The following is a 12,821-nucleotide window of genomic DNA, read 5'->3' as shown; positions in this document are numbered from 1 at the left end:
TTTTAAAAAAACATGTATTATTTAATAATATTATATTTCTGTCATAGTTAGGAGGTCTTTCAGTTACCAGTTAGGAACATTTCAGCCTTTAGTCTTATTTTACATCCACTGGGAAAGAAACAGAAACCCTGAACAGACAGTCACTCATCACCAGATGACAGTAATAGTAAACTTTCTGGCATCCTCTAGTTTGGTAGTCTTAGTTTCATCTGTACAACCAAATATGAGGAAAATAGATTCAAGAATCATTTCTCCATGTGTGTGAGGATGATGAGAAAATACTCACTACACATAGTGGAATCACAACATATGATAAAAACACAGAGTAGCAACTAGACTCCATCTCATAGTAAGCAACCAATATGTCTTCCCAACACCTCAGGCAACAGTATATTACTGATCAATCAATGACTGTACATTGATCAGCTTAATTATATACTGTAACAAAAATGATTTTTCTTCAGAAGTTAAAGCCACCCAAGAACTAGCTTCACCCTGGAGTTTTGTGACATAAATGCATCCAGCTGAACTATAAATTATAAACCAGTTGGTTCAATTTAGATGTAATGTAAGTAAGATCAAATTAAATTAATTCTAAAGTCAAGTCTCTTTTAAATGTAGATTCTTTTATAGCAAACTAATAGTGTATTCATGAATTTTTAAATGTTGCATTATAATGTTAAACAACTACAATTAGTTTTTTGGTCTGTATAATGAAGAATTATAACAATTATATCAAGTGAATCTATGTTGACATATTATGAATAATTATAAGTGGAAATTTTGCTTTTATAAGATCTTTACAAAGCTAATAATTATATTTCTTCTTCATCTGTGGAGTTACCAATGGCAGTTCACTGATGCACTGATGAATTTGTTAATGATGCCCATTTTAAGACTTTATCCTTTAATTTATGATTGACTTACACTAATTTCTGTGTTGTGTTTAATGATTTAATGTATTCTTTTTTTTATGTTTAGAATTTGACAGATGACATAAGTCAATAAACATGTACTGTTATTTTGACCATTTTGACCACACATTAAAGATATTGCCTAACTAGTGATTTCAGTCATTTTTACAACCACCTTTAGTAGATGGTAGTGTTTGGTGGTTTTACTCTAGCTGTCAACTGATGTTATTTTATAGACAGTTTACTGAGTTAATTAGAAAGACATTTAGAATTTGAAAAGTGATTTAGATTAAATGGTGTTTATTCATTCAGATTATTGCTACTATATGTTTTTAAATTTCTTAACGTTTGACTGTGTTAAGATGTGATCCATTTTTGTGCTTGGGTAGAATGACATGGTGTTGTGTTTGTTGGTGGGTTTATGATGAATATGCATGTGAAGCCTAGTAAATTTTCATTCTGTAATTTAAGTAATTATAATATTGAAACTACCAGATACAGTTAATTAAAAGTACACTTAACTACTGGAGTGTTTTTGAAGCATTCACTTCATCAACAGCAGTTTAAAATTAGAACTTAAACATCTATTACATCAACATATCATGTTTTATCATTAAAATTAAAACCTCCTTTGTGTACCATGGTGAGTGACAATTCTTACTAAAATAATAAAAAAACAGAAAGAGGGTATCATTCCAGACCAGAGAACTATTTGTGCGGGCACAAATTCTTATTATCCTCCCACCAAAAATAAAATATCCTGGAATTTGCCTGCTGTAGAGTAAATTTGTTAAAAGCTATCTTGATAACTTAAAAAAACTAACTTGTCACTGCTTAGTGTTATTTAGAATACTATTGTTTTGTAGTCCGTGTCATACTTTGAATATGGGAATTGTGATATTGTAATTTACTCAAACATTACTCTGTGTAAATATATTGTTTATTAAACTAATTTCTAATTATCTGGCTGGAGATGATTGACATTTATATATGGATATGGTGAAATAAAATTACCATTTTATTAAAATAAATTTTATTTTGTATATGCATATATGTAAATATATTTGTTTTTTAGTTACAGTATCTGTTCTTTTTTTTGTAATTGAACTCTTTCTGAGGAACATAGGCACATATTTATAACAAATTTTATACAAAATAATAAAAATAAATTAAAAAAAACATAATATATAAATCCCGGGTAGTTATTGCATCTTCTTTGGTTATAATTTTTCACCGCTTAATGAAACCATGTTATAATATGAGTGATCAGGAAACCTATCTAATTCAATATATTCAGTCTCTGTTAATAATAGTTGTTCCAGTAACTCTACAAGTTCTGTAAAATTTGGTCTTTCTTTTGGATCTTTATCCCAACAGTAAAACATAATATTATACAGTTCTCTACGACAATGTTCTGGTTTATCCAAACGATATCCATCTCTTACTTTTCTCATGACTTCAGCTGCGGCAAGACCAGGATACGGTGTTGAACCGAGCGTAACAATTTCCCAGATTAATACACCAAAACTCCATATATCAGATTTAACTGAAAATATATTATCATATAAAGATTCTGGAGCCATCCATCTAATTGGTAATCGACCTTCTGATTTTCTTTCATACACGTAGCTAGCCATAATATCACGTGCAAATCCGAAATCAGCTACTTTACAAATATGATTTTCATCTACTAGGACGTTGCGTGCAGCAAGGTCTCGATGAATTATCTGTCAAAAACATAAAATCATGAAAATTATTAAAAAAAGAAATAAAAGATCAAAAAAGAAAACAAGTTATTTGATATCTGCATTCAAAGAATCTTTTGTGTTGTATAGGCCTGTTTATCCACTTCCCATGAAATTAAGATTTCCAGGTTTTATGAACTGATTTGGTATCAGGGTGTTTTTAAGTAAATAATATGTTTTTCATGAAATATCAGGATCTCATTTCTTTCCTGCTTTAATTTTGGTTCAGTTTTTTTAATTTCATGTCGGTACAGTATTATGAAATACACATAGTAGAATGAATTTATTCATTAGTTTATTTTTAAATCATTGAATTAAAATTTTTATAAATACTCTATAGTAAATTAAACTGATTATAGACCTATCAGTTATATGTGTAAATTTACATACAAGCATAAGCTATTTTAATCAAAATAGCATACCACACTTGCCCATCTCATTCAAATAAATGTAAATTATGTAGATTGTATTGAATTAATTATTGATGTTTGGATTAAAAATGATAAAAACCAATTTTTTTTTAAATTTTATATATCACATATTGAGATTGTAGTGGCTTATTTCTAGATTATCTGTACTTTCAATCATTTTTCTGGATATTATCAATCTGAACCATGTCCGGTCCCACTATTCCAAATGAATGAACTTTTATACTGTATGTATTTCCTCTTTTGAACAGCAAAGTTAATTGATTTTTAAAACAAATAGCTGCTATTACAGAAATGTACCAGAACTGATTTTTATATATTGATTGACTATTACAACTTGAAAAAAATATATATTTGTTTATAAAAATTGTGTAGTTAAGCAATTTGAATTTTTCAGAGATATGCTGTTTTAATTTATTTCAGAGCAACATTAATTTTAAAGCTCCTCTTCTTCCATTTAATTTGTTCAAACTTTTAAAAGCTATACCTTTTTAAATTTAAATAACGTCCAATATTAAAAAAATTTACATTTTGTTTTAGAGGTAAGAATGTGATTTCAATTCTTATTATATACCTTTGTATTTCACCTTTAATGTATCTTTTAAAATTGTAATAATTATTCATGAAATAAATATTATGCAAAAGATCATTTTGAAAATTACAATCTGTGTTATAATTTTCGAATTTTATTTCTGTTTTACATGTGAGTTGACTGACAATAGATAACTGTTAAGTATGAGATAATAGTTTTCGTAATTGCAAAAACTGTTATCAAATGTACTGTTTGATATTTCTTGTCATATGTAACAACATAATTTTTCCCGGTTTGTTTTTTATTCAATGTTCTGATCATGAATCCCCATTCAATATTTACATCTTTAATCTATACTTAATATTAAACTAAAACGGTAATATTATTTTAAATATTCTATAAACCTTTAACATTGTCAAATTTTTGTAACTAAAAACATGTAATTTCCTAAACCCCTGGATGGAGTTATTTATTAAATTATAATTTAGGATATTATATATTTATTTTATATCTAAATAATATTAAAGTCTATTATTGATTTATTTTATTTTATGAAATAAAATGTGATATGCTGTAATCTTCTAAAATAAAAGAAGATACATGTAAGCTTTCTAATGAAGTTCTGTGTAACAAATTTAATTCAACTTTTAATTCAATGTAATGAAATAATTAGTAGAATATTTCTGATACAATTTAAAGAAATTAAGATTAATACTATTAAATAGAAGAATATAAATGACAACTTACCCCTTTGGAAGAAAGAAATTCCATTCCACGTGCCACCTGATAACAAAATGATGTTAAGTCTCTTGAAGTAAGTGTTGCGCTTTTACCGTGCATATTGTCATAACATCTTTGTGCTCTCGAGCTTCGAAGGAAACTTTGTAACTTTCCTTTACTAATAAATTCCATAATTACAAATATTGGATCTGTTAAAAATGGCATAGAAAATAAATTATTAGCAGTTGTAGATATGCAAAATTGAATATTACCTAAATATAAATAAATATATTAGCTTTTATGTATCTAGACATTGTATATCTTAATATGTATGTCCCTGACATAAATTTTTTATAAATTTGATTATTATTTCATAGTACAAATGTTAGAATCTTTTCTTCAGTTTCATAAATGTTTGAAATTACATAAATATATTACATTTAGACTAAATTTAGAATCTCACTTAAATAATATTCTTTCTGTACCAATGTAAATATAAAACTTAAGTTATTACATAATATATATATCGAGGTATGCTTTGTTTATTTTTACAGAAAATTATCATTTTTATTTTAATAGAAAAACATAACATTCTTTTTACATTCAAATTACTGTAATATGCTTTAAAATATTTCATTACAATAAACATTCAGAAATAAGTCTAATTTGGATATTAATTTAACAAGTATATATTATCTTTTTTTTGTGTTCAGTGAAGTGACTGAAGAACCCAATTTTTTTTTTAACAGTCAAGAACATTTAGATACCACTTTGATTTTTATGGCGTTAAGGTAATACACTTGTAATACAAATCATTAAACAGGGTCTTAAAAAAAATATCAGAATTTTACTATTTAATGCCTCTCAAATTTGACTTATAGTAATGAATAACAAATAAGATGAAACTCTTACAGTTTTTCTCTATAGGTGTTGAATGTGAGCAGTTATCATCATATGGCACACATCCAACCGACAGGAGAGTTTGTCGCATACTTTAACCAGCGTGTCTGGAGTAATGGAAGCGACAGCTGCATCGATTCTGTGCCTCAAATTAGGTAGATCAATAGGAAGTGGAGGTACATACACAAGATACTTTATAAAATTTCAAAAGAAAAATCACAGGAGTCAGATCGGTTGACCTTGGAGGCCACCAAGCTCTGTCATCGGGTTCATACCTACCGATCCACTGGTCGGGGAATACGTCATTCAAGCAATCCCGAACAGAATTATGTCGTGAGGAGGCGCATCATTTTGTTGCTAAATAGAATTCTCTGCTCCACTTTGCAGCTGAGGAAGAGTTATGTACGCAACAAATCCAAATAAGAAAATTTCTGTTATGCTTGCTTCAGGGAAAAAGAACGGCCGTCAAACTTGGCGTCGAGATACTAAACAGAAAACAATTAATTTTGGGGAGTCCCTTTCGCATCGTAAGATTGCATGGGGATTTCCTGACCCACAGATATGGAAATTAGTGTGTTATTGTTTCAAATAAGATGAAATGTTGACTCATCACTAAACACAATTCGATCAAGAAAGTCGCCATCTTTATGCTGCAACATTTCGATCGTGAAGTCGGTACTCACAGCGTGGTTGGTAGGCTTCAGAGACTAACAGGTTTAAACGGTATGGATGCATAAGTAATCGTTTACTTAAAACGTTCCACAATATAATCACCGGCATTGTTAGTTCTCGGCTGGTCTTCCTAACAAATTTTTTAGGACTACGTAGAACAAACTCCCTGATACGTTCAACCTTCTCTTCGAACACACTCTGTCGTCCCGAATTATTTCCTTTACACAGACATCCAGCAGTTTCAAATCGACGAATGTTATTGTCACTCTTAAGATCAAGTTGAAACATTCTATGGAACGCACGTCTCACTGTAACTACAGATTCGCATTTAACAAATTGCAAAACATAGAACGCTTTCTGTTCAGGAATCGTCATCTTTGGTAGTCGCGCTATCAAACGGAAAAATTGGGAATCAATCTACAGCTAAGCGCGCAGCTAACACAGTCCTCTTTCTCTTTGATTCTAACCCTAATTAACACCTCATTCCCGAGATATAACAAAATAAAATTCCGATTTTTTTGTACACTCGATATTTTTTCTCTTGTTATAAACAGAAAATTTATTAACATATATGGTAATATAAATGATAATTTTGTGTTCTTGCCTAAGTTGTGTAGTCAGCAATTTTGTCTTCTTCAGCAGATTGATTAGGATACTACATTATAGTGTAATAATATTTAGTTAATGAATATTTTGTCTGTCATATTTTTTTCTTTTTTTTTTATGAAAAGGTTCATTCATTTCCAAGAAAAAAAAAATTTTGACGGTTTTTCTTTTGGTATGTTCTGATTTAATCTCGGAAAAAATATAATTCTTGTATAATTTTCAACAATGCAACTAGTTTGAATAATTTTGTTTGAAACTAGTTTGTTTTAATAATTAATGTTCTGTTTCTTTTATTAATTACCATAACCTCATTCATTATAAACAATCTTTCATGAGTAACAAGCAACTGGTAAAAACAACCGTCACACGAATACAGCTCATTTTGACTATAATCATGGACTGACTGGAGCGACAAAAAGATGCGATGTTAGAAAACAGATTTTTTGTTTAAAACAATTACGTGATCTTGCAGCTCATAGACGAAGATCATCATTAAAGCAAGTAGATATTTAATAATGTTTTGATTACCTTTTTAGAAATCGTAAAAATCTGTCCTATTACGCTCCTTTTTTTTATTTTTGTAATTTAAAAAAATATATTTTTAATAGCACAGTAACTTAAATTAGTTTCTCTTCAATATATTTTTTGTACGTTTTTATTTTATAAGTATTTAAATGTTACCTCTTATAAAACAACAGGGCAGCAGTAAATTGTAATGTTTCACAAAGTTTTGTGAATTCCGATTCTTTTATTAAAAAATTTCAACTCGTTCGTTTTTTTGTAACTTATATCTGGGATTTTTTTTAACGTATGTTCCCAGTATTTTTTAAAACTTTTCTGTAATACATTTACATTTTTATATTCTTATCCATTCATTAAGTGTGATAACCATTAAATATTAGAATGGTAGGTAAATATATATGATAAACCTTTTACAATTTTCCAGATTTGGTCTTGCAAAGGTAATCACGGATGATCGGCGTTCAACTGTATATCCATTTTCTGTACATTAGTATGGAAGATTATTATTTTAATATTTTTTACTTTTAATCAGTCCAATTAGTGCATATGCGGTTTTCACTGGATCATGACGTTTTGACACCTAAGGAACTCAAAAAACCGAATGGAAATTTTCCGGATGTTCGTATGTATGTTTGTGTGTTCGATCTTGCACTCCTTATATTTTCAGAATTACTGGACCGATTATGTCAGATTACTTCCATGTATGGGGCATTTATGACATTAAATTTTCAACTTAAAAGATACCCTCAGTATCTCGAGATTTCGACTAATTAAGATCTTATTCTTCTTAGGCACATTTGTTAACAATTAAAAAATAATATTTGCAAAAACTTTTTGCAAAATCGCACCCCACCCCAAAAAAATTCTCTAAATAAACTAGCAGCTAAGTAAATATACTGCCTTAACAGTAATCCCTCTCACCAGAATATGCGCAACTGTAGTGGGCGGCTACGTTGTGACGTCACAGGTGAGCGGTAAAATCAAATAAACGAATAATATTTAAACCGTAAAAATTATTTAAAGTAGCCGCTAGTACCACCACACCCACACGAATGAAATACGCTATGCGCGCGCTCTTTTGTTGGAATCATTAAATTAAATACACAAAAAATCTTTTAGGAAAAATATTACATTTAAATAAAATGATAAATATTTTAAATTAAGTCGTGTGTGTACGCTGAGAATCAGAAAAAGCCACGTACGGGAAAGTCCTACAATTGTGATGTCAGGTTTTAATTACTCATTTGGTTTTTTATTAATTCTTTATAAGCAGTCACTATCACTCATTATATATATATATATATATATATATATGGAGTGTTTGAGAACGTATTCGCCGAACTTCAGGAACCGATTCAGGACACTAAACTGAGCAAAAATGTTCATATCGACATAAGTCCTACTTTGCTTAGTTTTCCTTTCTGGACTCCATTTTGTATTTTGTAATTTCAACAAAAAAATATTTCTCAGGAACGGGTAAACCTACTTTAATTAGATTTGACAAAACTAAGATTAGTGCCTTGTTCTACAAAATAAAAAGATTTTGCAAACGTCACCTTCAAAAATTTCAAAATGGCTCCCATCTAAATTTTTCAATCTTTAACATCTTTGTAATTATTTGTTTGATCAAATTTTTACTTTCAAAAAATTTATTAGTCATTCTATTTTTAACAAAATGACACCTCATTCGTAAAAATTCGTTGATAAACAATCGATCTTATTGTAGACAATTAACCTGGTAGTACGCTTGCGCACCGTAATGCAAGCTGATAATTTTTTGCCTGTTTTTAATTCTTCCACTAAATATAATAAAAATTATTAATAATAAATAATAATATTAAATTAATAAAAATATATTAACGACTATAAAAATTATCACCTTGCATTACGTATGATAGCGTACTTCCGGTTTAATTATCTGCAATAGTTCGATTGTTTGTCAACGAAATTTAACAAATGTGGCGACATTTTGTTAAAAATAAAATGCTTAATAAATTTTGTGATAGTAAAAATTTGATCAACAAATAATTACAAAGATATTGAAGATTTAAAAATTAAGATGGCCGCTATTTTGAGATTTTTGAAGGTGACGTTTTTGTAGAACAAGACACTAGTCTTAGATTGCCAAATTTAATTAAAGTTCCTGAAGTTCGGCGAATAAGTATTCTGTATAACATTACAAAATATTTGTGAAACAATTTTATTTATTATTTTTAGTAAAAATGATTAGCTTCAGTATACTATTTGGATAAATAATATTTATAATTTAATTGTTTCTAAGTTTTCCAATATTGCTGCATGCGTGATATATAGCGCAGATATTCATGGAATGTGTCCAAACGTTATTGTTGCAAGTGTTTGGAATACACATGTTAATTAACTTAGATCCCGATGATAAACACAGATACACGCATCATCTTAAGTGGATCCATTAACATAATTCTAATAATTGAAAAAAATCTGATGGGGACAGTATATGACTTCCTTTTACGCCTATTAAATTACATATACACTTTTTTTTTTTAATTAAAAGTGTATAAAATTTTATTTCATTAATAACTTCTGATATTTTTCTTATTTTTACTTTTTTTTGTTATTCGTCATAAAGTTTTTTACAATAGGGGTTAATAATTGTTAATAAATCAATATATTTAAATTAAGAAAAACGTTAAAAGAAAAGGAGATAAAATTTGATTCGAATCGATGTGCCTTCCCCTAACATCAAAATATTTCATCAATTAAATTTTCCTATGTCTATAACTCTGCAACCAATGAAAATATGTACCACATGATATATCGTTGAAAATCTCTCAATGAGGGCTTATTACTGCAGTTAAGAATTTTGGGCTTTTTTTGGACACTTTTGGTTTAGTCGATTGCAATCAAAAGGGAAGGTCCACAACTAAATGTTACAACAGTCCTAAATCCAAAATTTCAACATCCTACGGCCTTATCGTTTTTGAGTTATGCGAGATACATACGAACGTACGTACGTACAGAGGTCTCGCCGAAAAGAGTCAAAATGGATTCAGGGATGGTCAAAATGGATATTTCCGTTGAACTCTGAAAACCGAAATATTTCGCGATCAAAATACTTCCTTTTACTTCGTACATATATAATAATTTACATCATATATTAAACTCGGGAAGCAAAAGAAAAAGGTTATTAATAAAAACAAACATAAAATTTTTTGTGTGAGAAGTAATCCAGATGATTTGGGCGTATTCTAAATATTGCCTGATGAATATTTAATAACGTTCATATTAATGTTAATTTATGGATTTTTTAACGAAAAAATAATTAAAAATACTATTTTTCTTTAAGTTTATTTACATATTAATAATATTTAAGCTTCGACTGTTGGATGTTATGTTTTATACGAATTTTTTCTTTTTGTAAAGCAAAGTTTTTCTCACTACTTAGAAATTTTTTCATAACTATACCGGTTTTGCATATTTTGTAGTTTCTCATGCCTTAATTCTTTTTAAAATTCGATTTCATACAGTTCTCTTTATTGTTGTTTCAAAAAAGTATTGACTTCATGTTTTATTTTTATTCTCGTTAAAAATTCAATAACAAATATTCTGTTTTGGTTTTTTATAAGTGTCTTGTTTTAAAAAAGATTAATATTTTTATTCTTTTCGTTGCTGTATTGTATAACAGAAGTAAAGCTTTTCCTATCTATTAAAATACTAACCCTTTTCGAATTTTTGCAATTCTGTGTATTTTTAGGTCCTCTGAGTCCAAAGATACTAAAGCTCATTGTTAAAAAATTCTCTATGTTTGCATGTGTGTTGCCTCTACTAGCTTTATAAAACAACGGTTTCACCTACCATGATGAAATGGGGAATGGAAGCTCGGGTATAAAGGGAATCGATTGTAATAAATTATTGAAAAAAAATCAGATTTCTTATAACGGTCTGTTATTTAGTCTCTCTCACCGCCTTTCCCCGTTGCGCTTTCTTTTCCACTACTTTTCTCATGGCTATTGATTTTTATGTAACATTTTTGTCATTAAGTTCGTTTATATCTAGCATAAATTTATTTTTAATCAATATTTTTCCATTTATATAATATGTAAATTTTATATATATTTGTTAACTTAATTATTTATTAATTTTTTTTCAGTTTTTGTAATAGTTAAGACCTCTTTTCAGCTATGGATATTTCTAGTTAATCAATCAATCAATCAGGGGTCGCTTTCTTGGAAGTGGATCGGAATGAATATTTATTTGTGCATAATTTTTACGTTAAAAAAGTACCATAGGAAAATTCTTACAGTTGCAATTAAATATATTTTGAAAATTTTTTAATAAAATTATCCTACCACTAATGTAAATAGGTGAAATTTTTTAACATTATAACTTCGTTTCTACATTTTGGGTTTTTTTTTATTGACTTACAAGTCGTATTTTTTCTTGAATTAGGTGTTATCTAAATGACGGCCTCCGTAGCCTCCGACGGCCTCCGTAGCGTTTCGATCTTTCATCCAGAGGTCCCGGGTTCCAATCCCGGTCAAGCATGGCATTTTCACACGCTACAATAATTGTCATTCATCTCATCCTCTGAAGTAATACGTAACGGTGGTCCCGGAGGTTAAAAGATAAAAGAATTTATCTAAGAGGGAAAATTTTCCAGCCCTCATAATATTATTAGGTGGATATAATAAATAAAGATTTAATTTTTATTTTATTTTAATCAGTGCATATATTTACGCATTTTATTTTAGTCAATTGCAGTATTTTATAAAGATCAGATCAGGAATGGATAGATGGACTATTCCATGAATAATAAAAATAATTACTCCGTATTGGTGTATGAAGTACTCCAGTAATGGAAGAATCAAGATAAACCATGGTTAAACCTTGAATAGAAAATGTCAAAATATACCTAAATAATTTTTAAAATAAGTACTAGGTAATTATATAAGTGTTTAAAAATTCACATGATGCTTAAAATTATAAAGTTATTAAATAATAATAAAAAAATAAACATTAGAAGGTAGTTAATAAATAAAATAAGCACAAAAGAAATTTTTTGAAGGCGTTAGTGGAAAATATTTGAACATATTATTTGTACTCCTTGGACAAAGAAATCGATCTCAGGTTTATTTAAAAAAGATTGTTGTTTTTTTTAATTATTGGAGAGTAATAATTGTTTTAAGAAAATAATATTGAATAAATTGTTTTATTTTAAATAAATAAGGAAATGATCTTTAAATTTCTTTATAATAGATTACAAATGGCAATGGAAGGGTACGTAATAAATGTTATTTCTCGCACGCCAAAGTACAGAGTGTTCGAACTGAAGATATTCAAAAGTAACAGCTTATATTAAGAGAGCTAGTTAATATAATATATATATTTTAATAAACAATTCAACTCATTAGGTTTTAATGTACATTAGTGAAGTTCAATGTGTCGCACCTCTTTCATCTCGGCAAACGTCTAGACGATAATCTAACTCTTGCAAAGTGTTCAGGAGCATCTGCGGCGTTATTAGACAAACAGCTTCAACAATTCTCTGTTTTAAGTCTCCAAATTTTAAACTTTTCTTTGGTAAATACAACATTTAACAAATCTCCAAGCAAAAAATCCAAAGGAGTGATATATAGAAATCTGCAGTTGATCTTCTTGTCCGATCCAACATTCGGAAAAAGTATTTCTCAAAAACATTGTAACATCTCGATGAAAATGTGATAGAGCACCATCTTCTCGGAAACTGAAGCCTGCAGGAATTTGAGAAACAGCAAAGTTCTTATTCGTGTTGGTAGCTTGTATC

The 12,821-nt window shown here is 28.7% G+C and overlaps 1 protein-coding gene across 1 annotated transcript in view; it reads right to left on the bottom strand.

Annotated features, from left to right (window-relative positions):
* Positions 1–1,936: 1,936 nt before the first annotated feature.
* Positions 1,937–12,821, bottom strand: part of Cad96Ca (tyrosine kinase receptor Cad96Ca) — a 167,232-nt gene continuing 156,347 nt past the window's right edge. The window contains exons 7-8 of the mRNA XM_075360872.1: positions 4,367–4,548; positions 1,937–2,641 (exon numbers count right to left, since the gene is read on the bottom strand). Of these exons, the coding sequence (XP_075216987.1) occupies positions 2,135–2,641; positions 4,367–4,548 (689 nt within the window). The 3' untranslated portion in view covers positions 1,937–2,134. The remainder of the gene's footprint in view (positions 2,642–4,366; positions 4,549–12,821) is intronic.

This window comes from Lycorma delicatula, chromosome 3 (genome assembly GCF_047948215.1).
Source record: "Lycorma delicatula isolate Av1 chromosome 3, ASM4794821v1, whole genome shotgun sequence".
In the NCBI taxonomy this organism is placed as follows: Eukaryota; Metazoa; Arthropoda; class Insecta; order Hemiptera; family Fulgoridae; genus Lycorma; species Lycorma delicatula.
Note: the sequence above shows the minus strand (reverse complement) of the source record. Positions and strands in the feature narration are given on the sequence as shown.